The sequence below is a fragment of the Ictidomys tridecemlineatus genome, chromosome 8 (assembly GCF_052094955.1).
Source record: "Ictidomys tridecemlineatus isolate mIctTri1 chromosome 8, mIctTri1.hap1, whole genome shotgun sequence".
Taxonomy (NCBI): Eukaryota; Metazoa; Chordata; class Mammalia; order Rodentia; family Sciuridae; genus Ictidomys; species Ictidomys tridecemlineatus.
Genome location: NC_135484.1, coordinates 26,126,814 through 26,154,645, shown reverse-complemented (window position 1 = coordinate 26,154,645; position 27,832 = coordinate 26,126,814). Strand labels below are relative to the sequence as shown.

Here is a 27,832-nt window from a genome sequence, read left to right as displayed (position 1 = left end):
GGTGCCGCCTCTCTCCAAAACAAGGGCGGTGACCGGAGGGCCCCCCAGAGGAAGCCGGGAGAAGCGGGCCCGGCCGTCCAGTCTCCCGGCTCGGCTCCCTGCCCACTGGGCACGGAACCGGGCAGGGGGCGTGGCCCGGGCCCGAGCAGTCCCGGTCTACACCGGGGACCCCTGGCGGTCGCGGCGCCCCCTCGCGGCCCAGACCAGAGCGAGTCCAGCGGGCTCCCGCTTCCGCACTGCGGGCAAGAGGCCGCGCGTCTGCAGCACGGGGACAGGGGACCTGGGGAGCAGCTGGACCGGCTCTCTCCCAGTATCGGCGCCGGCCATGGCCGAGGTTCTCGAGCCAGACCTGGGGACAGCCGAGGTCACGGAGGAGCAGGCGGTGGAGACGCCGGACTGGAAGGCCCCGGACGACGCGGGTTCCAAGGTAGGTGCCTTTCACCGGCGCGGAGAGAATCCCAGCCTCGGGCTGGTTTGCACTGAGACCTGAAGGTCCCGTGGGGTTAAGTAAAAAGTACCCTTTCTACAGATGGTCCTAGTCCCAACTTGCGATCCTGCTCCTAAAACAGAAAAAACCTCAGTCATTTAGCTGTGTCCCTGGGTGCAGGCCACACCTTGGCTTCTTGTCTGGGGCCTGGGGAGCAGGGGGCAACTGGTTACTTCCTACTGGTTACTGTGGGACCCTCAGGCTCATGGATGCCTGTTTCTTTGAACTTGAATTGAGGTTCGGGGCCTGTGGAGCTGGGGCTGTCGCCAACCCTAACACAAAAGAGAGACACCTCCCGGTGAGGCTAGGCCTAGCCCTAAAGAGCCAGGACCTTAGGGCCCAGCAACACCTAGGCAAGACCGCTCCAGGAAGACTAAAGACCGAGATACCTGAATTGTGGCATCTCATGTCCTACTGTCTTGGAATTGCTTTGGAAGTTTCCTCTTCCCTTCAGGCCGGAAGTTATGAGACCCGACACTATGGGCCAGCCAAGTGGGTCAGCACCAGTGTTGAATCTAAGGACTGGGATTCAGCCATCCAGACTGGCTTCACAAAACTGAACAGCTACATTCAAGGCAAAAATGAGAAAGGTAAGAGCAATTGTAACTTAGTGTGCATGTGATGATTGAGACCTGGGTCTAAGTAAGAGTTTTAGCTTTTTACAGAAATATCCTTTATATTAGAAATACCCACATCATCAAAGACTTGATCTTTTCACACAAGGATGCTCCTGGAGTACCTTTGCATGGGCTAGAGGAGGGTACCTCTGGGTAGTACTTTTCAACCTTTCTCCTTGTCTTTTTGGGTGAGCTATCTGTGGCTCTGCATAACTAGTGAGAAGTCCTTTCCCAGGGCTAATGCTTCAGGATAATTTGGTGACTGATACAGAAAAATATACCAGGGGGCAGAAAGATGGTGGATTAGGAGGCTCAAGTCTCAAGTCATAACTTTTATCTCTGGCCAAAATAAATATGTATATTTTTAGGCAGGTCTCTCAGCTTATCGGACCTCATTTTCTGAACTGTAAAGAAAACAGGATTAACTAGACCATGTTATCTCCACATTCCCCTTTTATCTCTGAAAGTACAGAATTTATTAACCGAAATTATCAATAGTATAGAAAGGTTTAATGTGAACCCTGAATAATTGAGACTTTTGGCCTTTTTTAAAAAGAGGCAAATTATCTTGAAGGTGTATATATATATATATATATATATATATATATATATATATATATATATATATATATCAGAATTATAAAGTAAATTAAGAAACTCAGATAAAGAATAGGTTAAATTTTAAAAGCAGTCACATGCCCAGTAGATTTAATTTTCATTTTTATGGCACAGAGATGAAAATAAAGATGACAGCTCCAGTGACAAGCTTCGTGGAGCCTGGCTCCGGTCCTTTTAGTGAATCTACCATTACCATCTCCCTGTACATCCCCTCGGAACAGCAATCCGATCCACCGCGGCCTTCAGAGTCAGATGTCTTCATTGAAGACAGAGCTGAAATGACTGTGTTTGTGCGGTAAGTGGTAGATAATTTACAGCCCTGCAGTCTGCTAATTTTACTTGCACGCTCCCGCTGTTTAGCTCCTGCGCAATTCCAACAAGCTTTTCACTCTTTCATAAAAACAGGCCTAACGTGCTTCATGAAGTTTTCCAACTAGCCCCGTTTTAAATATTAATAAAGTCTGTTGCAAGATATATCAATTCATTTAATGAGAAGTCTACTGCAGACTTCCACATATAAAACACAGTATAAATGATATCACCCCAAACATAAAGCTGCTCTTACCTACAATCCAGGTAAACCTGAACAAAAATACCTTAGAAAACAGTACATGATACCTATCTTATTAATTAGGGGTGCTATGACAAAATATCATATACTGAGTAACTTATAAGAAACAGAAATTTCCCAGCTCTGGAGGCTGGGAAGTTCAAGTTTCTGGCACTGCTAGTTCCAGTGACTGGGGAGGGATTATTTGTTGGTTCATACATGGGTCATACATGGTTCATACCTCTCACATGGTAGAAGGAGTAAATAAACTCCTTTAGGACCCTATTATAAGGGCACTAATCCCATTCATGAGGCTCTACCCTCATGATTTAATCATCTTCCAAAGTCCTGCTGCCTAATGCCATCACATTGGTGGTTAAAATTTCAACATGTGAATTTTGGAAGGACACAAACATTCAGGCCACAGCTTTCCACCTCTGGTCACAAAAAGTTCATGTCCTCCTCACATACAAAATGCTTTGATTTCAGCTGGGTGTGGTGGCACATGCCTGTAATCCCAGCAGCTCAGGAGGCTGAAACAGGAGGATCAAAAGTTCAGAGCCAGCTTCAGAAACTTAATGAGGCCCTAAGCAAGTCAGCAAGACCCTGTCTCAAAACATTAAATAAAAAAAAAAAAATTAAAGGGCTGTCGGTGTTGCTCACTGGTTAAATTCCCTGGTACAAAAAAAAAAAAAAAAAAGTATAAATTCCATCCCAGTAATGCCCAGAGTCTTAACTCATTTCAACATCAACTCAAAAGACTAATCTAAATATCCTTTAAATCAAATCTGGGTGAGACTCAAGTATGATTCATCCTGAGGCAAATTCTCTCCATTTGTGAGCCTGTGAAATCAAACGTTCTCTGCTTCCAAAATACAGCAGTGGGGCAGTCATAAGATAGACACTCACATTCCAAAAGGGAAAAATAGGGAAGAAGAAATGAATAAGAGGTCTCAACAGAGATCCAAATCTTAAGGTGTAGGATTAATCTTCTTTTAACTCAAGACTCTGCCCTCCAGGCCTCCTGGAGTGGAGGTCATGCATCTGAAGCTTTGCTGGACAGGAGTGGGCTCCCAGTGCTTCAAGTAGCCCTACACCATAACTTTGGGTAACCCTACCCCCGATGCCACTCTCATGGGTTGTGGTCAGCTACCTGCAGCTCTTCCAGGCTGGAATTGCACAATAGTAGCTCTACCAGTCTGGTGTTCCCTGCTCCTACAGTTCCATTAGGAATTGCCCTATGGGTGACTCTTTGTGGTAGTCCCATCCTTGCTGTGGCCCTCTGTCTGGTTCATGTACCTGAGGCTCTGGGTAGTTCCATCCTTCAGGATCATACTCCCTTGGCTTGTGTACTCCATACATTAGCAGAGATGGCACTGTTTGGATGCTGCTAAGATCTATCACCTGTGCCCTCCTGCGGGCCAGACATCCTGGCCTATGTCACACGTTGGCCCATTGAGCTGAACCTGGAGTGGTCAAGGAGTGTCACTTTGGAAAGCAGGGAGTAGAACCTTGAGGTGGTGCTAGGCGTTGAGCTCCAAGGTCCTAAAGGGTCGGAAGCCCCTCCTTTGAAATGGGTCTTCTCCCATGTGGGATGGGAGAAGAAACCCCCCTGGTTAACCTCTGAAATTCCTTTGGAGCCACTCTTAGAGAATATGTCCTGGCTTCAGTATGGATGACAGTGCCAAAATAATTTCCTTTTCAAAGCATTGCTTGGCTTTATTCTTCTCTCCTGTGCATGCTTTTTCATTTCTTTCAATATGGATAGGCTAACAATTATCTGAAAATTTAGGTACTGGGCACAATGGTTTATGTCTGTAATCCTAGCAGCTTGAGAGGCTGAAGTAGGAGGATCAAGAGTTCAAAGCCAGCCTCAGTAACTTAGTGAGGCCCTAAGCAACTCAGTGAGACCCTGTCTTTAATAAAATACAAAAAAGACCTGGGGATATGGCTCCGTGTGATTAAGTGACCCTGGATTCAATCTCCAGTACCAAAGGAAAAAGAAAATTCTGTCTTTAAATTGTTTCTCCTTTCTGGTATTGTGCCGTAGGAATTCAATAGAGACCAAGCCACATCTTCATGTGCTCAGAAAAACTTTCACCCAACGATCCTATTTCATCCCTTCTAAGCTCTTCCATATAACATTAGGATATGAACTGAGTTTAGCTGAACTCTTTGCTACATTATAACAAGGTTCAGTTCTCTTTCAGGTTCCAATAACATGTTCCTTATTTCCATCTGGGGCTTCACCAGAACCATCACAGTCTGATGCAGCTCCCACCGGCTCCTTGGAAACTGCTCTTGCCATCTTCAGCAATACATTTGTCACATGATTATATCCTCTTCCCTGTGACCCCCACAGCATCCATGTATTGACCAAGCTGTTTCCTGAATATTTGTTTATCAGAATGTGCTCTCTAACCATTCCTTTCCCATTTCTTTGCCTCAATGGTCTCCTCCTTGGTCCCCCATCTCTGAGTCACTGCTGATGCCCATTGTTGATCTTCATGGCACACTTGCTATGGGTGGTCCTCTCACATTGCTTCAATTCCCCGTGTCTAAGGACTCTCAAATCTAGTGACTGTGTCCAGTTCTGGCTTCCCTACCTGTTACATCTCTATTTGGGGATGGAAGTTGAGGGATCAAACCAAGCCGCTCTAAAAATAAGCATTCCCTAATCCCCAAACCTTCTCTGGCCTGCAGTGCCTATCTCCACAAAGGGCTGTGTCCTTTGGCCCTTGAGCTGAACCTGGAATTCACCCTGTGAATGCCCTTCCTCCTATTGTTATTCTTCTCAGTTAAAATGACTTACTTATAAACTCCTTAAGAGTATGACAGCTTGTCCCCATGTCCATATGCTCCAGCTCCTAGCAGGATTGGTGTTTGGGGCTGGGGGTACACAGGTATGTGTACAGAATAAAGCAGCAGATAGAACCTTGTACAACAAGTGTTCAGAAAACACAAGATGACTTCTAATTAGTGTCTTCAAGATTCCTATTTAAGGAAAAAGTGGAATATTAAAACAAATTTCCTGTAGGCTGAACATAGTGTTGACTGTTCATTAAAAAAATAAATAATATTGGATCCAAAATGTTACTTAACACAAGGCTCAGAATTGTATTCTGTGTTCAAAGCAGAGTTGAATCAGCTCTCCTGCCGCAGCTCACTTTGTCTTCACATGAATACAGAGATGCCTACATTTATTCAATGTGGATTTAAAAGGAATGATTTCAGGCACAGGAAAGAAATTATTGAATAAAATCAACATAGTTTGTGTTCTTTGGGTCCTGAATCTTGTTTGATTCATGTTAGGACTGATTTTTTTTCATTGGCCCATTGATTATGAAACTTATACCAAAAAAAATTAGGAATAATTTTGTCAGTGTTTCTTATTCTTAACCTTCAAAGTCAAATTCATTTTACTCATAAGCGAGCAGCTCAGCCAGGTCATGGTATAATCTCAGAATGTTTTTGTTTACATACTTTAAAATGTATATTTCAACTTTTACTCTTTTCCTCATTTTATTTAAATCTTTTCTTCCCTGTTTTTATAGCAGTCTCCTAGATCTTCCCCTCCAATCTATGTTCCATCTCTCTGCTTGTATCCTTACCCCCATCTGACCAGGTTATTGTCTGCTCAACATCTTTTTCAATAACCTCAAAAGGCCTTAGACCAAGGTTCTTCCTTCTGGCTTCGACTCACCTTTCAGATTTTATTTTATGCCTCACTATGAAAATGTGTTGTACTCTTTATATCCCTCACTTATCCCTTCCATTTCTTTGTTCATCCTCCATTTCTTGCCTAACTTAGATGAGACCCCTTACCCCGAATTTAATCATATCTTCAGTGCTCCTGTAGAACTTTGATTCTGCCACTGTTACCGCTACTTGGGGTACATAGAGCTGCCTAAATAAATGTTGGTCTCTTTCATTAGAGTATAAATGTGTAGAGATCTAAACTAATTATATTCATCTGTAAGAAAAACAGGGAAATTGTTCAATGGAAAATTGACATTCTGATCTGGGCATACTGTCATGTGCCTCTTGTCCCAGGTACTTGGGAGTCTGAGGCAGGAGAATCATTTGAGTCCTAGAATTTGAGAACAGTGGGATAACATAGTAAGACCTTGGGGGTAGAGGGGAGAGAAGGGAAGAAAGTAAAAGAGTAAGAGAAAAGAGAAAGGAAGGAAGAAGGAAAGAAGAAAAGGAAGGAGGGAGGAAAGGAGGGAGGAAGGGAATGAGGGAGGAAGGGAGGAGGAAGGAAGGGGAAGGAAGAAAGAAATTTTAAAAAGGGAAAGAAACGGAAAGGGGGTATCTAAAGGGATTTCAGTGTGGTTCTGTATCCAGGAGCATCAGCACATATCTGGGAAATTGCTAGACATACATTCTAAAGCCCTTCCGCAGATCTCCTGAATGTATTTCTAATAGATCCCAGAATAATTCTTATGCCCGGTGAAGTTTGAGGAGCACAGGTTTGAGAATATGAGATCTTGTAAGTTCCAAATCTGCCTGTCAGCAAATGGGACCTAGGTGTCCTCCTGGTTCTCCTCAGTGGGTTCGAGGTCACATGGGACTGGGAGCTGTGGGACCAGAAGGGTCAGCATAGTGGTTAGAAGCTGCACTGTATCCAGTGTTAGGGTACCAGCTCCTGCTCTTCTAGTGTCAGTAAGGAAATCACTCATGCTTATTTATTTTCTCCTTTGTAGGTCTTTCGATGGATTCTCTAGTGCCCAGAAGAATCAAGAACAGCTTTTGACATTAGCAAGCATTTTGAGGGAAGAAGGGAAAGTTTTTGACGAAAAGGTTTTCTATACCGCTGGCTACAACAGTCCTTTCAAACTGCTCAACAGAAACAATGAAGTGTGGTTGATACAGAAGAGTGAACCCTCCAAAGAACTTGAATGAGAAAGTGAAAGGAAGTTCATTGCCTGGGGCAGGCTTTGATCTAATTGCCGACATCATCCCCTCATAGAAGTAAAGCTGTGTGCGGTATCTGGTATCTTCTAACTTAAGAGTACCACTATGAATTGAGCTTATTTCCAATGTGCCTTCTTAATGCTTGAAGCTTTGTTTAGATACTCAGATAACAGGGGACAAAGTCTGTAAATGTAAATGGATCACAAACTTCTGTCTTGTTCCCAATATCACAATTATGTTGCCTTCTTCTGCTTGGATTTGAGTCCATGGATGTTCTTCCTTCCAGATAATATCAGTAAAGACATTCAAGATTTATCCTGTGTGGAGCTATGAGGCCAGCAGGCCTGGAGGCCTGGCCAGAGTCAGTTGGACATAAAAATAAATTGTCTTTTGCGGCTGCCATTGTTATAATCTCTGTTGAGCCTCTGCCCAGTGCCCCCTGCACAAGAAGGCTCTTACCCAAAAGTGTTGATTATATTCAGTGACAGAGAATACGTTTATGAAGCTAGGGACTTCCTGTCTTGTATGATATCCCATAAAGGCATGTTTTGTGCTGGATATGTAGCTCAATGTTAGAGAGCTCACCTAGCAACCATGAGGCCCTGGGTTCAATCCTTAGCATTGCCAAATAAATAAATACTTATTAAAGAAATAAACACAGACATATAATTTAAGAATTTACTTGAGTTCTTAGATTGTTTCATGTCATATTTCCACAGTTACAAAATGATTTGTAAAATGCAGATAGAAGTCCTTGTCTAATGGTGCTGGAAAACACTTGTCCTAGGGAAGATAAAGTCATATTTGGTCCCTGGAAGCCAGTTGTGGAAAGGGCTGTACCTATGCTGTGGGCTCCTGGGGATGGTGGCTTTAGGAGTGGGGGAGAAAAGTAGGCTGGAGCTCAGTATTTTCCAACAATCACAGCTGCCCACGAGTGGTACTGCTTCTGTCATTGCCTGCTTAAGCACAGGACACACAGTCACTTCTCAGGAGACAATTGCTTACATAGGAGATGTGAGTATCCAGAGGGTTGAATGGGCCTGGTGATGCCTGAGGTCCTTTCAACCCTAACATTATCTTTTAAAATTAGTCTCCCTAATCCAGATGCAGTAGACCAACATCCTTATAGTTAATGATTTCCATAGCCAATGTTTATACATTGCCTTCTAGATGTGCTATTCTTAGTGTAGCACCTGAATTATCACATTCGACCCTCAGAACAACCCACATTTGATCATCCCCATTTGATCAGATGAGGAACTGAGACACAGAGCTGTTAGGTAACTTGCCATAGACTACACTGTAAGGGCAGAGGCTGATGTGAGCCCAGGCAGTCTGGCTTCTAACTCCATGCTGTTGCCTTCTAAGCCCCACAGGCAGACTGTGTGGTAGTGTTCTTCCTGCATAGAAAAAATTCATGTGATTATGATCTCAGCGATACCTTTGAGATTGTAATATTTGATAGGAAAAAAAAACCAAGCTAGATTTCTGGCTTGGAAATTATTATGGATATAAATTTTAAAATTCTAGGCAATTATTTTCTGAATATATTTCCTTGAGTTGCATATTAAATTTATTGACTCCTTGCACATTTATGCTTGCCAAAAAGAAATTAAGATTCTTTTATAGCACATTTACCATCACTTACTAGAAGATGTCTGTTAGCTCTCCTACTGATGAATGTCCACAGTACTAACCTCTACTGTTATGAGGCAAATATTTCTAAAGTTCAACCTATAGTCCTATACAAAACATGTGTCACACATGCAATAAATTTCACTTAAATGAGAGAAGCATATTTCTGATGACCAAGATTCAGTTGTAATCTAAAACATGTTCAAGAAAAACTTGATTTTATACCATTTGAGTTCTAAGTATCCCATTTCCCCCCTCTTCCTCCTTAAAACTAAAGACTTTTTTTTTCCAGCCATAAATTAATCAGCCTAGAAAGTATTTCTCACAGCAATGAATTGTTATTTTAATCATGTGGCTGGTCATAAAATAGCCCTTATGTTAACATTTCTTTTGCATCTTTTTCCTTATCTTACCAATGGGAAATATATATCTAAACCCTTTTCTAAGGCTCAGCCTTCCATTTGAGCTGTTGATCTAATTTTTGCTTCACCAATGAGCTATCCCCTCTCCTCTGCAGTGCCTCTCTCCCAAATGCTCCCATCACTCTGCTCAAAATAGGCACAGATTCTGACAAGTAATGGCTTCCTTGAAACTCATTGCATTTATCCACTTTTTCCTAGGCATTACTTGTCTTCCTGAAATTCTGGCTGTTCCCCTTAAACATTTCCCTGAAATGACATTTACTCATTTTTTAGGTTTTTATGGAGCTTGTACTGTGGGCACCCCATGAGGGGCTGCGATATAGTGCTGAGCAAACATGCCGCCCCATCCTTTGTCAGTGACTTCTTGTTTCCTAGCTCCAGCAACCACCTTTCACTCTTCGCTTTAGCTCAGCTTCCTACTGAGGAGACAACTGTGCACACGACAGAAGTGGCCTGTTCTCATGGACCTCGTGATCTCAAGTTGTGGCACTTGCCATCAAGAAGTGAACTGGGGCTGGTTGTGGTGGTGCATGCCTGTAATCCTAGCTGACTCAGGAGGCTGAGGCAATGAGGATCGTGAGTTCAAAGCCAGTCTCAGCAACTGAGCGAGGCCCTAAGCAACTCAGCAAGACCCTGTCTCTATATAAAAGTACAAAAAAGAGGGCTGGGGATATAGCTCAGTTGGTAGAATGCTTGCCTCACATGCACAAGGCCATGGGTTCAATCCCCAGCAGCATAAAAAAGGTACAAAAAAGGCCTGAGGGTGTGGTGTAGTGGTTAGTGGCCCTGGGTCAATCCGCTGTACCAAAAAGAAAAAGAAGTGAACTAGGGCAGTGGGATGCTGCCGTGGGGCTCGGTAGGGTGTGGTGGATGTCACATGGGATGGTCAGGAAAGGCCTCTCTAAAGAGACCCTGGAGATGTGAAAGATGGAAGCTCAGTGCAGAGGTGGGAGCATACTGGGTAGAGGGGTCAACATCCAAGAGGCGGGATTCAGTGTCCATGACGAAAAGCTCCACAGACAGGTTGCTGAGCAGGACATCTGTGCTTGTTGGGCACCATCTCTCTGGATAAAGAAAGCTGCTGACTTTACACAGGGTTTTAGGAAACAGAGAGTCCAGGGATTAACAGACTTTCAAAAGCATCCAGGGATTGATCGAGCTGTCGTTGTGGAGGTGCGGTTACCAGAGCGAGGTGTCTGCTGATTAGCAGGATTCGGAAGCCTGGTTTAGAAGTGAGGTTACTGATGCCAAGCTGTCACCGACTATTCCTGGTACTTATTTGTTATTGTGACTAAAGAACGGTCATTTCTTTTCTGGGATTTGGAGCAGTGGCAGACAACCACATGGAGTGAGCCGGTCAAGATTTACCTTCAAGTAAACTGCTTGCTATATATTCCAGCTAAATAAATTGTGTTTTCTTGAGTGGTTTAAAAAAAAAAAAAAAAAACTACTAGCTGCCCAGCGGTGAGGGCTGTGGTTCAGATACAGCCTTTAGCCTTTTTTTGTTTTGTTTTTTGAAGTTGCAGATGAACACAACACACAATATCTTTATTTTATTTATTTTTATGTGGTGCTGAGGATTGAACCCAGTGCCTCACACTTGCTGGGCAAGTGCTCTACCACTGAGCCACAACCCCAGCCCCAGTTTTCAGCTTTTATGTTCTTCAGGGCCACCTCAGATTTCAAGATAAAGACACAGTATCTCCAGAGGAGCACCTAGCGTATCACTGGGAGAAGCAGGGGGTGTCAACAGCATACCATTTTCTACCAACTTCCAGCCAGTGACCAACCAAGGTGGAGATACAAGATGTAGTTGTTTCTGTCCAAGTCAGGGCTCCTCTAATAAATAGTTTGCTCTAGAGCTTCCTGGCAGGGTGATAGAGATTATGTAAATCTGTATTGCAATCCAACAAAAAGCTCAAGTGCTCCATCCAACAATTCCTTGTCCTTTCAGAGATGCAATTTCAATGTACATCTTTATACTTCATCTCAGTCTCAGATTGGCTCAATTGATATCAGTGGTTCAATCACATAGGGTTAGGGTTAGGGTTTTGAGACTGGCTGGTTATGAGTCTCCATCCCTAATGAAGGTAGTAAAATTCTAGATGGAGTGGTGAAGGGGAGTGCCATGACTGGTGGGTAAATCTGTTGCCTCAAATATGGGGGGAAGTATGGATACTAAATTCAAGAGCAATAGAGTAGAATGGTTATTAACCAGTTGGATGGATGTCCTACAGATAGTATTGAAAAGCTCAGGTCAATTAACAGACAACTTAAAATCAACTAAGAGCCTGTCTCTTTGTGGTCAAGTCCTCATCTCTTACAGAAACTAAACAGAAAATTCTGAAGGTCAAGCACAGACTTTGGTGGTAAAACTAGCTCACTACTAGTCCAATGTCCAACCAAGCCTAATCTGTGACATCGAGGTCAGAGTCAAAACTCGGGACCTGAATCCCATCATGGGGACAATTTGGGGGGATGCCCCCAACAATTTTGACTCCCAAGAGTCAGAATGTTTCTCAACATGCTGAACATGCAGAAGAGAACCACCCTTCCTGACTAAGCTAGAACTACTCCCGCCCCCTTCTGCTATCCTACCACCAGGAAAGACTGTGTTCTTTCCACCGTAAGGCAACAGGTGTCCTATAGGAGCTGTCCCCATCCTTTGTCAGGACTGCTAGGCTTAAAATCAGAGCTAAGTCACAACTCACCTTCTGGGGTTGTGTTGCTCTGGTGAGGGAAGAAATGGACTGCACTGGGAAGGGCACAGGAGCAGCCTTGGGACTAGATTCCGGGGGTGCCTGACTAAAGATGCGGGGTTTATAACACTAGATAAGGGAGAATTTCTTGAGCTGGGAACAACTCTAAAGATACAGCATTTAACACCATGAGAAAAACACCAGAAGACAGTGTGAACTCACTGCTCTGGGCTGGCTCACAGAAGCCTAGAAAAGTGAGAGAAGTGTTGAAATGCCTGAATTTGCTGGTCAGATAACAGGAAGGAGTGAAAGATCCCAGAGAAGGGGGCATGCTGGGATGGGTATGTGAGGCAAAATGGCCATCAGAGGAAGGTTTCTCTGGGGAAGGTCACAATGACCCATTACTTACCAAGGCTATTGGGGGTGACCAGGAGAAGGACGTGAGTACTTCTCAGGAGCTCGGTGGTGACTCTCCTATACAGTCCATATTGGCTGGAAGTGCTGTGATGGAACTTGGTTTGCTGAGTCAATGTGGACGATGCTGAGACCCAGAAGAGCCCAGGGGGCAATGCTAACTACAGCAGCCAGGGCGACACCATTATTCTGTTGAACACCAAGCTCAAAATGGCAGATACATACAGGGGTCCTGACTTGTAAAATCTTATGGAGATGCTTAATAGGACATGGTATCCCTAGCAACCAAACAGAAAATCAACTGGGTAATGCTTTATATATAATCAAAAGAGGGCAAGGTGAATGAGTAGGGGCTGAGAGAGAACACAGAAAAAAAAAATAAAATAAAATAACAAACACCAGGAATCCTTGCCCAGTTTCCAGAGCTGAGCCAGTTTTCCAAAACTCATGATGGAAGAGATGACTGGGCCCCAGGAAAGGTTTCTACAACATTTCCACCATTTCTGTGAGTGCACCCAGTTAAGATTACTCCAGCCTGCCTCTAAAGGGACATATGACCATTTACTTAGGTGGCTGCACACTGGGGAAAGAGGAATACTTCAGTATATGGGGATTAAATTAGCATTTAAGCCAGGTGCAGTGGCACACACCTGTAATTCAAGCAACTTTGGAGGCTGAGGCAGGAGGATCGCATGTTTGAAACCAGCCTCAGCAACTTACCAAGGCCCTAAGCAACTTAGTGAGGCCCTGCTCAAAAAAACCAAAACAACAACAACAACAACAACAACAACAACAACAACAAAAAACAAGGGCTGAGGATGTGATTCAATAGTTAAGTATTCGAGTTTAATACCCTGTACCTAAGCTAATAAATACATAACTAACAAAATAAATAAATTTTGAAACCCAGAAACCCAAAGTTTAATTATGGTTCCTCATTCCCCATAAAACTAGGAACACATGGAAGTTGGAAAATAGACATAGTGCTAGTCTAAGTTTGGCTTACATCAGGTCCCTTGAATCTATAGACTTACCACTGGTTATTTCCCTAATTCCTAAGAGTATAATTGGCAGGTAGAATAAACACATTGGCTCTCTGACCTGGTGGGGAAAGAGCATAAGCCTCTAAGTCTCCTCTGCCTTGATCAGGGCAGTAAATCAAGATTAGTGCAGCCTTCAGCAATGTTCTTAAAGACCCCCTCATGGGAACATCTGCTTCTGGCCATGATGGTGAAATAGGAACTCAATTTACCTTCCATCTTAAACAACCAAAAACCTAGGGAAAACACACATAACAATGTTTTACTGACATTGAAAGGTCACAGCATAAGAGTATGGACTCAGAGAAGAAGTTGGGGACCGAAGTGAGTTGAATGATCACTCAAGCTAATATCGGCTTGAAGGTAGTTTCTAGGCAGCAGCTGAGGAACTTGAAGCCAAACACAGACCAGTGGTCTCCTGAGTCGAGGAAACAGAGATCAGGGTTATAGGAGACCAAGTGGGCAGACTTTGTGCAGCACAGTAAATGAGAAGAGGAACAAGCATACAGAAAGAGAGATCTGCTCTGTAGATCTGCAATGGGTCCCTTTGAGTATTTGGCTGAATGAAAGTAAAAGGAGAAATTACCCAAACCAAGAAATAGATGATTGCAAAGTAGTTGAACAAATAATTCACAGATCATGCATGAAACTGGAATAGTTTATGTTTTCAGTGACAAGAGGAGAAATAATTCAGAATGTGTGTGACATCAAGTAGAATCTTTTAGGGAAAAGAATGGTCCCTTAAATTGTCCCTAGATCAAAAGCTTCTCTGGACTTCCTCTAGCAAAGCTCAAAAGCAGACTTTGAAAGGATCAATTTAATTCCAAGAAATCTAGCAGTCCATCAGAATAAAGCTCAATACTATTTAAAGGAATAAAACAAAATCTATCAACAAACAAAATAATATTCTCCCTCCTGTTCAGAGAGGCAGCTCTCTGCATTGCCCCCACCATCCACACTGTTCACGGCTGGCTCTTCCTGCGTGGGGGCTGATAAGGCATCAGGCTGTACCATGGGGACATTGGCTTCCACTCTGCTGGGATACAGAGATCCTGCAGCTCCTCCCTCCAGAACTGAGCTGCTGGGGTCCCAACATTCATTTAAAAAATCAGTAAACCCAGGATAACAGAAAAATATGATTCATAATTAGAAGTAAACCTAGAAGTGACAGATGTAAAGGAATTACCAGGTTGGATCATGTGATATGGGTAGTCCCTATGGTGCTAAGGTGTCATTGGTGAAAAAAAAATGAGCATGAAATATATGACAAGACCCAATGGGAGAATCACAGTGCAGATTCCTGGGTTCCAGAAGCAAGGGCGTGCTAACCACAGGAGAGAACTGAGTGCTCACAATGATGAAAATGTGAGATACCAAATGAAGCTGGTGTCCGTGCTCTCCATCTTATCTAAGTCCTATCAGAACCACAAACTCATAAAGTTAATAGGACTAGCTTCAGTCCATCATAAGGCAGAAAACCATACAGGAATGGTCACAAGCAGGGCCAGAGGACATCTGCAAGACATTGGAGCAGGTAGCCCAACCACCATGTCCCCAGGGTTGCATCTATATCCCTCCCTTCCTGTGGTTATTTGGTGAACCACTGGACTTGGTTTATCCATGAATTAGCTTACTGTGTTGTTGCAAGCTGAAAGTGACCCTCTTTCAAGAGTGACATTGAAAGACAACTGCAAAACAAAACAAAAACTTTTGCAATCTTTCTTCAAAAGGCCAGAATACTTGGTGGTGTATGTGGTCATTCAATCTGGGGAAGGAGAGAGAATACATATGGATTCACTGTATTGGCATGGATGCAGAATCTGTAGCTATGGAGGGCCAACTATATAATCTCATTCCCACATGAGAAATAACAGATTCCAATAAAGATTCTGCAGAAATAGCAGGGCAGAAATTAGACCAAAGTTGAAACTGTTAACAACTGACAGACTGAATGCCCATTTATTTCCAACTCACAGAAAAAATAAAGTGGAAGTAATTTAGTTCTGGGGCTTCTATTGACTACCTCATCTAAGCAGGGCTTTCTAGTTTACCCTCATGCTTCTGAGTATGATTCAGTTCACTAACATAAGCCCCAGAGAAGAATAAAGTAGCAAAACATCCTGAGGACACAGGATGTTTCAAGGATGAGTCTAAATTCTTGTTTACCTATATATCCTCCACGCCAGTAAGAAGTTCTCTTTTCTCTGCACATGTTGCATCATATTTAAACGACCAGTCAATTCATTATTCATATTTTATTCAAAAATCCATGGGACATTATGAGTTGCTTTTCCATTTACCCTTTTAGTTGGCACCATTCAGTTCTGCAAATTTCTATTTCCTTTTTGTTGAGTCCCCATCTTCCACAGCCACCTTCTGGTCTTCACTGACATTCTGTGGGTGGGTACCTAGGAAAGACCTCAACCTTTCTATAAAAGATGCCCTATCTCTTTATTCAAAAAATACACACATAAACAAAAAGGAGTAAGTTTCAAATATTGACTTTTACAATGATTTTTATTCAAAACAAATTCAAAAACCTAATATGTATCTTGTAAAATGGGGATTTTTTAATGGTTTTATAATTAGTTTTGATGTTGCTGACTTTGCCTTCAAATAAATGATTTATATATTAAGCTCAAGATTTTTTTGACCACGTACATTCTAATCCTTTTCAGGGAGCTATGGGAAGATTTCATATTCAAAAGCCAACACTTCTTTTCTAAAATTTACAAGAAAAGATCCATGTGCCCCATGTAGTAGACAATTACCCAAAAGGATAAAAATCCCTTTTACTCAGGCCCAAATGCCATACCTGGTTGTGTGAAAGGAAAGTGTTATTTCCTCAGAGAAGAAAAGGAGCCTTTAATTCATTAGGTTTGTTTTTGCCCCAAAGACATGTGTAACATGGGTATCAAAGGTTTTATTTTGTAAACCTTAGAATGACTTGACCTGTGCAGTCCAACTTTTAGATGAGATTTTCATACCAAAAAAGAAAAAAGAAAAAGAAATTGACAGCTGCACTGGATTTAGAACAAAATCTCAGTATTGTCGTCCTATATAAAAAGGCAAAACTGTTGTATGTTGCATTTTAAGTATGTGGAAGTCGGGAGGGAAGGAGAGTCTCAAGAACATTACATTAAAATAAATACTTCACACACCTTTCTCCCATATCTAAAATTGTTGAAATTCTAATTGGAGAAAATTAGAAGGTAGTTAGCAACTCAATTATTTATAAACAAATATAAAAACACACAAACCAAATGATGCAAAAAAATCTTTTTAATCTAAAAACTCATTTCCCAGGGCTAATTAATAGCCAAACCCTACCAATTTTTATCAATTTATTTGACTAACAAGAGCTATCCAGCATTTTCTTCAAAGTAAGATAATATATAATAAATTTTGGTAAACTTTTCTAAATTAGGACATAATGCTGCAGGCATTCAAGGAAAAAAAAAATAGCAATATTTTTTTCTTTGGTGTAACCAAAAGGATATATCCAAAAGTTAGCAAATGTTGACATTTCAAGTGATAGAAATGGCCAAATGGAAGTTTAAACTCTGGTTACAAAACTCTTGTAAAAGGATTAGCTTCACCCACAGTTCTGTAGTGCAAGTTTTCAACTTTAATTCTGAAAAATAACTTTATTTAATAAGCAGGAAATAGATTCCATCAGTGTATCACTTACTCCTCTCCTCTGCCCTCACTTCTCCTCTCTCCCTCCAAGTCTCCACTATCACTTCAGTTCTCCAAGAAGGACTCAGCTGCTACTCAAGGAGGGAATTCACTTAAAAACTGCTCACGCTTCTAAACCTCAGGCTCTAAAAGTCGTGTGTATTTGTGGCTGCACAGCAGCAGGCACCAAGTTTCAGCATTGCCACTTTCCATGTTTTTGCCATTTTTACAAAAAAGAAACAAAGCCTTCTTCCCCCCCAGAGAAAAGTACCTGAACCAGTTAGTTGCTTAGCCTTTACCAGCCCCTGGCTAGCCCTGCCTCCCCTTGGTGAGCATAAATATCCATGTGTTCTGCATTAAGAACCAACCAACTACCACCTCTTTCTTAGAAGTAATGACTTCTCCCTTCCTAGGGAACCCACTCATTTCCATAAGCATAATGCTTTGAAAGCAGTCACCACCTAGTCCAGAAGACTCCATTACTCTACCTATTAACTCTGACTTACTTTCTATTTCTGTACAGTATTGTGTGTGAGTGTGTATTTGTTAAAAAGTGTTCAAAATGCACACACACACACACACAAACACCCAGCATTTTTGGGGGGAAAAAAACAAATCTTCCCCAGGAAGCACTTTCAGAAGTTTAAGCTTCTACTTGCTTTGAAGCCACAACAGCAAGTGGCCAGTGAATCCTAAGGGCCCCGCAGCTTTGGGCCCACAGCACCGATGCTCAGTGGGAAGCGGCAAGCCAGGGAAGGGCCCCTCAGGCTCCCTAGAGCGGTGCATGGCTCTCTCCCCCAACACCCGGGAGCGGCCCAATCTGGTCCTAACTCTCCTCCCTACCAGTGCCCCCACATTGCTCTGGGGGATCCCTGTCCTCTGTCCTGGCTACCCCGTTGGTGCGCCCAGGAGCCCGTGGTTGCACGGAGGTGACAGGCCCCTCATCACACAGCAGACTGCCCTCGTCCATCTCTTCGCCGGCCAGTCCGTCCAGGGAACATGCCTTCGTGCTGTCCAGAGCCTGGTGAGCCCTGTTGTCCGCAGGCTCCACGGGCTCCCCTTCGCCCTCGGAGATGACGGTCATGGGGCTGCTCTGGATGCGGTTCCGCACCCCGTACCTGCTGCTGGCCGCAGAGGGGGGCGTGCGGCTGCGGCCGTACCTGGGCCCGGAAAAGGACAGACTCCGCGGCATCAAGCCTTCGTTCTTGGCCCACTCCTCCTGGGCCCTTCTGTTCTTGCTCGGGGAGCAGCTTGATGGGCTCTCGGGGGTGTCTGGCGCAGGCTCGGACCTGGACCTCTGGAACCGCGGGTCTGTGTTCTTGAGCATCTCTGCCGCCGACATGCGGGCGCTGGCGTCGGAGCGACTCCCCTTTTTCAGCAGCAGAGCTTTGAAGTTGTCGCTGCTGGTGCTGCTCTTCCGCACGCTTCTCTGAATGGACCCCACTTGCTTCGGAGAGGCCAGGCTGGGGGTAGCGCCCGTGGGTGTCACTGGCGGGGAGGGAGAATGGTTTCGGGAGTGATCGTCCTCCGAATCTTTACGGCCAAGGACTTTCCTTTTGGATCTGAGATAACATTGAGATAAAGGTCATTTCTCAGTACCCTCTGCCACAGTCACCCTGCCGCTCTAAGCACACCTTCAGTTACTTAAGATTTGCTTTAAAAAAAAAAAAAAGTATTTTAACTATGGGAAACTTCAACACCCTGGGGGGAAAAAAAGTTTGCTGCATTTCTATAAGTCCATAATGGCCCATGATGATCATCAACTGTGGCCACTCTCCACTCTCACAGACCTCAGGTATGAATTACCTAACACACATAGGTCCATTTCCGATTTCCAGTAATTGCCACTTTTCAGCCAACGTGAAACTTCTGCTTTCCCAAGTGAACTTCTGCTTACCCTGCTCTCTACTCCTGCTTGTCTTGGTGGGTGCTTGTGCCTGAACAGGCCTAACAGATGAGTGGTCCCCATAATATCCTCTAAACTAAGACATGACCCACATTTTAGAACAACTCCAGGGGGTAAAAAAATGACACTTTCTGTTATTCTAGAGTTTGACATAAAATTCATTTCCCTCTGCTCTTACAACCTCTAGAAATCTAGTTTTACAGAAAACAAAAAAGCCAACTGTGCCACAGACTTTCATGACTTTAGGAAACCTCACACTGATCAGATAGAAAATAAGAGGGATGGGGCAATGTGTGCAAGAGGAGAGGCTGATCAAAGGAAGTATAAGGTTTTCTGTGTGAAGTCTTGCTTTGGGTCTCTAAAAATCTCCCATTCAATGTGCACATTAGTGCTGGGAAACAAAGAATGTGGCAGATGGGCCAACTGCTCCTTCATCATCTTCACAGATAGTTACTCAGTGTGTGACATCTCTTCAGCTAACTGTGGGTGGACTTGCTATAAGGAGTCTTGACACTGTTAATAAAATAAAGACATGGGTATTTCTTTTCTCCTGCTACTAAATTCTAGCTCAGGTAGCAGGTAAAGTTTGAGAGTATGGTAATGGCACACACTGATTAAGAGGTGAATCAGAACACTAACAACCTTCTAGCTTGTAAGCTGGGGCAAGGTACCCATGCCTGCTGCACCTCAGTCCCTGTACTTATGGGGATGTTTGCTGGATGAGATGAGGTAAAGAATCTCTGGGGTCACACAGCCTAGGTTAAATCCCACCTCTAAAGATTTTCTCGTTGTGTGACCTTGGGCAAGTTATATTTTCTATTTTGTTATCTATTTAAAAAGAGGAAACAATAGTGTATAGCTCATTTTTTCTTAATAAAGATCAATGCTATATCAGCCATCAGTGTCAGACCAGGAAGATGTGCTTAACAAAGCTGAGTGCCATATAGGAAAATGAGTTCTTCTTTCCTGCCACCAGTCTGGCCTTACTTTGTATAGGGCCTATGTAGTAAGGCAGAGGGAAGGTTGGGCCCCAGTTGGCTACCCAGGACATCTTGGTGTTCCAAGGGTTGTCCTCCACTTTAGGCTGAAAAGAAGCTACCAAAGTGGAGGACAGGAAGTGATAAAGACCCAAGACCAGGGTATGAGGGTGGCCAGAGCTGATGGAACATGAGTGCCTATGGTACCTTGGTTCAATGGTCCTGCTCAGCAATCAACAAGAACAGTGGCCTGGTCTAAGTGAATGACCCATGACAGCACAGAAATAAGCACATCTCAGAATTGTAGAAGAGGAGAAGAATTTAGATAGTCCAACCGCTTTGGGTTGTAGAGAAGGTAACTGAGGTCTAGAAGGTGAAAGCTCAGCTGCTTGGGACAGCTGGGACTTGAAGGAGTTTCGTTCTACTTATAGCACATGGCCCCACAACCAACACTGCTTGTCCCCTGAAGCACGCTTTCTTATTTCGGTCCTTTAGGTATTGGTCTGTGGTGTAATTTCTTGTTTGGTTTTCAGATGGTGAAGGTGTCCTGAGGTACATAAATAAGCTACAACTATGCTTGATAAAAGATATGGCCGTTAAGTGTAGATTTAGAATTTAAAAAGAAGATGGGATTTTAGAAAAGCTTTGTTGGTCCTCAAGAGCAGCTGCCCCTTAAAATCAGAATTCAATTTGAACAAATGGATTATTTGCGTATACACACATACTTATGTATACCTAGGTAGGTATGAATTTTAAAGATGTCTATAAGTAGTACTCAAACAGTTAACACTGTCTTAAAAGCTAATTACTTCAATAAATATAAAAACTTCACACCTCAACTGGCATTCTACACTTTCCATCTGGCTTTAAATCTGAAATGAATTCATTTGCATTATAACATTTGAAAGCTGTGTTTCAATTTAGATAGCCTTTAATTTAAATTATGAATTTAGGTGCTGAAGGACATGAAAAAAAAAAGCCCTAAATATCACAGATTTCAGATAACATCTGCTAACACAGTATTAATACTACAACAGAAATCCATGTGTGTCCTTACTTTCTTTTCCTAATTCATTCCTAAGGCTACTTGGACTTTACTTCTCTCATGTGTACAACGAATGATACAGACTGGCCAATTTCTACATCTGTAGTAGATGTAACTGTCTAGTAAGAGAAACCACAAAATTTTCAGTTCCTTCTGAAGGTTGCCAAAATAAAATGTAGAAGAGACCTTTGGCATATTTTTAGGAAAAGCATGCAGTCATTTGGCTCCACAACAGTTGGGTTTCCTTGAGACTAAGTATTTAGTACACAGAGCAACCAGGCAACACACATCCTTGGGGCTTGCTATTATAAATATATATTACTATATATTTAGCAACTCAATACATTCCATACTAAATCAAAGACTTTGAGTCTTGGAAGAATTTCCTGACAGTTAAATTCCAATTGGTCTCATTTAATTTAGAAAATATTTATTGAGTGCTTATTATGTGTCTAGCATGGTTAAAGTTAGAAACATCTGTGTAAACTTCTAGAAATGCCACTAAATTTGGCTTAAAAAGATGAGATATTTTTCATTTCCCTGTTTTGAGAAGTAGTTGGATAACTAGCTACTTTTTCATTTCTAATGAGATCAAGAAGCCAGTTGGAAAATGTTGCAGGGGGCAGTCTTTAGGGTCTATTACACCAATATTTAGGCTGGGAGGCAAAGAACATAATTCTTCACATATTCCTCAATTTGCCAGCTTGGCTTCTCCCAGGTTACATGTTTATATTTGAATAAGGAGTTCCAGGTAAGGACAGCACCATTTTTACGTGTCATGTAACAGGTTTTGTTTTTTTTTTTTTTCAGCTAAATTCCAAGAATTCAAGGTCAGTGCTGACATGGCTGTTTATGTACAGAATCAAAGGATTTTATGCATGCTTTATTTCAGGAGGAAAAAAAGGACCTTGGATCAGGGGGAAAAAGAGGTCTTGACAGCATAAGGGCATTCATAATGGTTACCCCAAAAATCTGAAAGTCTCGGATAAAGAAGTCTAGAAGGAAGTAAAAGTTTTATGTATCATTATGGCCTAAAATACTTGCACATGGATATTCTTATCAATTTTTATAATGACATTATTATGGGACCACTGAGGTATAACCAGAAAAATGATGCAGCAAATGAAATGTTAGTGCTCAATCGCATTCACTCTTAAGGTGACCGCATATGAAAAACTAATAGTTTAGGCAGTTTATTTTGAAAAAATGAACCTATACTTTTTTAACTCAACAATTTCCAATGCCAGTAGATGGCACTAGTGGCATATGGTAAAAAGCAAATTTAATTCCTTTGCTCCTGCTTAAAAAGAGATGTACTCTTATTGAAACATTTAAGGACCAAAGAAACTATACCATAAAATTATGGTTTTTCTGTAAAATGGAAAAACATAATAATAAACTAAACACCCTTACGAAGGGAGCTCTGTAGAGCTAGTCTGTGCCTCCTAAGTCCAGTGCCACAGCGTTTCTCACCTGACCTGGATCACCAGCTGCTCTGATCTGATTCTTGTAAATACACTGTCATATGACTGACACATTGTCTCTTGCCACAGAGCAGTGTCTACCCAGAAATCATCATATTAAGACTCTGTTCCCAATATCATTGTCAAAATCAGTGAACAGAGTAAAACAGAAATTGGAGTCAGAGGAAATAAAGGCACAGAAAGAAACGCACTAAAAAATTAATAATAAAGTCAATGAGCTGAGACTGGATGGCGAGAGAAGCGTCAAGAAAACAAAGTAGAGGAACCATTTGGAAAGAAGGAATTATAAAGAGAATTAAGGAAGGAGTTGTGATACCTGTGAATAGCTGCGAAAAGGTCTTCTGTGGTCCTGGGTCTGGTGGGGGTCATCACCTCGTCACTCCCATCCCCCTTAAGGAGGAAGTCGCAGGCTTCTGAGGAGGAGCCGGCAGCATTGGTCTCCAGTGCCCCAGCTGAGAGAAGCACACGCGCAGGCGACACAAGATGCACAGTGACTAGAATTTCAGTCCTTCGCCAAGCTCTGAAATATGCTGCTTCCCTGCCACTCCTGACAATCTAAGAACCACAGGGAATGCAGCAGGCTCTATAGTTTGTGATTTTACAAAGATGGGGGAAATGACACCAGCCTGACAGCCAGAACTCATTCTTTTCTGTTACAGAACTTGTACTGAATTGCTCTTAAATTTTAGAACATTTCTTTGCAGCTCTTCAGAAGGGAGATTACTCAGTGCTATTTCATACCTAGCCTGCTGCAGACCACCCCCACTTCCCTATTTTATATCATTCTATAATCTCTTGCATTAGACCTGAGTTTTAAAAATATTTCATAAAATGAAAAGTTGGTCATTTAATGTTTAAGAAGCCCACCCACTGCTTTACCATAAATCTTATCTGGTCTACCCGGGTTCCACATGAGAGCATTCAGTAGCCCTATTTGGCTCAGCTGCAGATAGATGATCAGAGGTGCACAGCAAGGGAAGCCAGACTTACCTTCTCCCTCCTGTTCAGAGAGGCAGCTCTCCGCATTGCCCCCACCATCCACACTGTTCACGGCTGGCTCTTCCTGCGTGGGGGCTGATAAGGCATCAGGCTGTACCATGGGGACATTGGCTTCCACTCTGCTGGGATACAGGGATCCTGCAGCTCCTCCCTCCAGAACTGAGCTGCTGGGGTCCGTAGCATGAGAACCAGCTGGGGCTGCAGAACTCTCTTTTGCCTCTCTGCTGTGCACAGAAACCTCCTCTGCCCGGATGGGGTTTCGGAAGACTTCCCTCCTGTTCTCCGAGGGTTCTGCAGCGAAATCTCTCTGTGGAGGTGGCACCACCAAGAACAGTTTGGGTTTCTTGGAGATGGGAGGTGGCTTCCTGCTGGGTGAAGAGTCTGGGAGAGGGACAGTGCTGGGGCCAGGCAGAACCTCTGCTTCCTCAGTGCCCAGCCCAGGACTTGGAGCCCCATGCCTAAGGCTCAGAGGGCTGCCATGCTCCGCTGCGCTGTCATGGTCACCCTGACTTGGGTTCTTGGCAGGCGTTGGAAGCAAGCTTGTCACAGAGGCAGGCTGGCTTTCACTCTCCATTTCATTTATGCTATTTCGGGATTTCAGGAAAGCAGATGGCTTTAAGTGATACTGTGGAGCAGTCGGAGCTCGTTGTTCCTGAGCCACTGGTTCAGACAACAGAGCTACCTCGGTGCCCGAGTTCTTTCTCACGGGCCTCAACTGCACCATCTGTAGTGCTTCCGTGGTGATCAGGGGCAGCGGTGGTCTGCTGTTCTCCTCCTTGTTTGAAGGCCGCCTCAAGGACTCCTGGGAGGACCCCAGCTGGCCAGAGCTTTTGAAAGAAGGCCTGGTGTCTTTCATGAATTTGGGGTCAAGTGGTGGAGCAGGTGGGGGGCCTGAGCTGGGTGAGAAAGGTGGAGGCAATGGCAAGGAAGCCAAAGAGTCTTGAGGGAAGGGGGGAGGGGGGAGGCACCCGTCAGGGGGGCAGCCGAAGGGGGTGAGAGCTTCTGGGGGTGGAGGGGGGAACAGAGGAGAGTGAGGCAGAGGAGAGCCCTGGGAGCAATCTGCTGAAGGAGGAGGGGGAGGAAGAACAGGGGACTTGTCAGCAGGATATGGAGCTGGAAGAGGAGGAGGAGGAAGAGGAGGAGGAGGAGGAGGAGGAGCAGCAGCAGCAAGGGCCGAGGACCCTGCTGAGTCTGACTTCTTCACAGTGCCACTTCCTTCAGTAGAAGTATTAGAGGAGAGAGAAGTGGACGATGAGGACACGGACACAGAAGAAATCAGCGAGGATTTCCTTTCTGGTACCTTGGGCTTGGCCTTCACCTTCCCATTTGCTGGTGACGCCGATTTTAAAAACACAGGCACAGGGGTGAGTGCTGTGGGTGTATTCGACTGGCTGGAATACCCACTGGACGGAGAAGTGACTCTCTGTGACTTCTCCGGTGATGTGATCTTTGGTTTGACTGGACCACCAGGCACTTGGGGCATTGTGGCCCTGGACCCCTCCTGGATGTGGCGGACTGGCCCGTTTCCAGTTGGTGCCCCACTGCTGCTGGCTGAACAGCCCCCTGCTGGGTTCCCCGGGTCTTCTTGCACGCCTGTGTAGTCGATGTAGTAGCCCCAAGGGTCTGTGTACTCTGACTTGACACTGCTTGTGTCGCTCTGTGAGGGTGTGACCCCGCACAGGGAGTACATGTTGGGGTTGGTGGCGGAGGTCATGCTGCTGCCAGCGCTGACTGTGCTCTGGCTCCGGGAACGGGGCAGCCAGGGCTCCTCAAAGTCACTGCAGGGGCTCTGTGAGGGTGAGCTGCTGCCCTTGCCTGGGAGGCTCAGCTGCAGCGAGTGCTGAAGTGTGGCAATGAGGCTCTCGTTGAGCACCTGCCCGTTAGACTGGGTCTTCTTCGGGATCCTGCGGAGAGAGTCCGTCCGGGAGGGTGGCAGGGGAGGTTTCTTTGCTTTCTTCAAAGAGATGTTTCTAGAAAATGTTTTATCATGGTAATGTGGCCGGTCCCCTTGGCTTTTCTGAGACTTTCCATCGAAAACATTGACCACGCTGTGCCTGGGATTCCCAAAGCCATCGCTGCTGCTGCACAGAATCCCAGACCCACGTCCAGGGTCATCGTGTATGGATGTGGAGTAGCCGTCGTGATCTTCTGAATACAAGGACCTGGCATCCTCTTTGATGGATGTTTGGTCTAAACTGCAGCTACTCATGTTACTTGTGGGGGTGGAGTAACCAGGAGTGGCCAAATGTGGCTTCAGTGGAGATGCCCGCCCGTTGCCAGAGGTTTTGTATTCCCAAGGCTCTGAGCTGCCATGCCCTCTCTCCCCTGAATAACTAGATTCACTCTTCCCATCCACATCCTGGGGGTGACCCGGGAAGCTCAGGCTGTTTCTATAATTATAGGGCATGGCTCGGGACCCATTCTCCCTATCTGCTGGGGCATTTAGTGAAACCTCTGAATCACAGAGGGACAACAGTGTGGTAGCACCAGGAGAATGATTATCTAAGGCCATGGAAGAATGTCCCTCACCCCAGTGGCGACTAGGGGCCTGATGATCCTCTTTCATAGCGTGTCTGGAGACGAGGTGGTCTCTGGATTTCATCTTGGAGTATGAGGATGAGCCGGTCATTTTACTGTCCAGCTGCCCGGCACTCTGAGCAGTGTGAATAACAATGACCTCAGAAGAGGACAAGAGCGTGGCATTTGGGATGATGCTGGTAGAGTAGGTGGCGTGAGGAGAAACCACACACGCTGGGCTGGTTATGTTTTCACTCTCAAGGTGCCTCAGCTCCTGGCATTTGGGCCTCAAAAGTGGCCCTGTCCTGGAGGCACCTCCTAAATGTCCTAAGTTTTCATCTCCTTGTGAGTGAGCCCTCTGGTAGCGGAAAGTGCCCTCCATGTCTTCTGTAGGGCCCAGGGCACCCAGTCTTGACTCCAGGGAGTGAGCGTTCGCTCTGGCTGCAGAACGTGGAAGACTGTGGAAGCCGGCATCGTTGTTGAGACGGGAAGGGCCCACAATACCCGCCGAGTCACTCAGCACAGACATGTTGCCCGAGGAGCCTGAGAAGTGGCTCATCTGGGCAGCAATGCCAAGCCCCTTATACGCCCTGATTCTTCTCATGGAAGGAGGTACAACTTTCATGTCCTCAGTCTGGCAGCTGGAGTCCTTGGTTTCTGAGCGCGGCCCAGCAGACCGGCAGTTATCAAGCCTTCCTAGCGTGGAGTAGTGGTCTGGGGTGTACACTGAGTGGCCACCAACATCATCTTGGCCAGCGCCCAGTGCTGGAGAGAAAGCAGAAAGAGGCTCGTTACCTGAAAATAGGAATCTACAGGTTGTCACCTGTACCCTCAGCCCCTTCTGATTCTGTTGTAATTAGAAAAGGTTCCCCCCCACCCCAATTTAGTTCTTTTTTTTTTTTTCCTCCTGTAGGGACCTAACTGAATTTAAATTGGTCCAGATATCTTCTAAAATAAAAACCCTTATTATCAACTTCATACATTTATTTTCTCTTTAACTTGTACTTCAAGTCTTCCCCTTACAGTTCGAGAGCTGCATGTAGAATTCTCAGACACTCCCTTTGAGACCAAGGCTGCTTGGTCTTCAATGCGCCCTTTCCCCCACCAGGGGATGGCCTAGCAGTGACCCAGAACTATCTAGTCAGGACCCTCTTTCCCCCCAAGAGATGAGTGTACTAGTGGAACAATAGGGCCACAGACATACCATATATGAGGGATATTGGTATAAAATTGTGTTAATTACATCTGATTCTTTATGTCAGGAGGAAATCCTAAGAAAACGAAAATTGATGTACAGGCCCATCTGTGTTTCAAACATTTCATTATCCATCTTAAGCCATTATCATCTGTCTGTTGGTGACATTCAAAATTCAACAGCAATCTGTTGTGTTTTGGTGCAGAGAGAGCAGCAGGAACTGATCCAGTGAGCATTTCCTCAAATTAGGATTATTCATTTCTTGGAGTCTTACAACCAGAGAGTAGTATGTTAAATAGAAGGAAATAATCATGCAGAAAGAGAAGGAAGCGGACATGAAAAATCGTTCAGTATAGATACACAGATGTCAAGCCACCCAGAAAAGAACAGAGATTAAAAAAAAAAAAAATTGTGAAGCCAAGAACTTACTCGAAGTGTACTGAGAAAATGAAATCAATTCTTAGAACAAGTTAAATCTTTAAAAATAGTAGCAAAACCATGGTTCTATGTTGTTTGTCTTCATTCAGTAAGAAATATATGTGGGGACATAGCCAAACATAATTATGTATGAACAAAATGATCCTCTCTGATTCTAGAAAATCAAACCTTGTAGCACAATATTCAGATTGATT

At 44.1% G+C, this 27,832-nt stretch overlaps 2 protein-coding genes across 7 annotated transcripts in view; one reads left to right on the top strand and one right to left on the bottom strand.

Moving 5' to 3' along the window:
• The first annotated feature begins 189 nt into the window (after window positions 1-189).
• Window positions 190-7,870, top strand: Hebp2 (heme binding protein 2). Its single transcript, XM_005329808.5, has 4 exons — window positions 190-427; window positions 942-1,077; window positions 1,837-2,017; window positions 6,979-7,870. The coding sequence occupies exons 1-4, from the start codon at window positions 326-328 to the stop codon at window positions 7,175-7,177; spliced, it is 618 nt and encodes a 205-aa protein (XP_005329865.1). The 5' UTR covers window positions 190-325; the 3' UTR covers window positions 7,178-7,870.
• An 8,793-nt stretch (window positions 7,871-16,663) lies between these two features.
• Window positions 16,664-27,832, bottom strand: part of Nhsl1 (NHS like 1) — a 238,909-nt gene continuing 227,740 nt past the window's right edge. For all 6 annotated transcript variants that reach the window (XM_078019050.1, XM_078019051.1, XM_021729458.3 and 3 more), the window contains 3 exons: window positions 23,480-26,770; window positions 22,806-22,941; window positions 16,664-18,639 (listed from right to left, as the gene is read on the bottom strand). In XM_078019050.1, coding sequence (XP_077875176.1) covers window positions 17,904-18,639; window positions 22,806-22,941; window positions 23,480-26,770 — 4,163 coding nt within the window. In that variant the 3' untranslated portion in view covers window positions 16,664-17,903. The remainder of the gene's footprint in view (window positions 18,640-22,805; window positions 22,942-23,479; window positions 26,771-27,832) is intronic.

Excerpts from the sequence above, each read along its gene's own strand:
- Hebp2 (XM_005329808.5), top strand. The coding sequence starts at position 326 with ATGGCCGAGGTTCTCGAGCCAGACCTGGGGACAGCCGAGGTCACGGAG. Across the intron at positions 428-941 it reads CGGACGACGCGGGTTCCAAG|GCCGGAAGTTATGAGACCCG; the intron begins GTAGGTGCCTTT and ends TCTTCCCTTCAG. Across the intron at positions 1,078-1,836 it reads TCAAGGCAAAAATGAGAAAG|AGATGAAAATAAAGATGACA; the intron begins GTAAGAGCAATT and ends TTTATGGCACAG.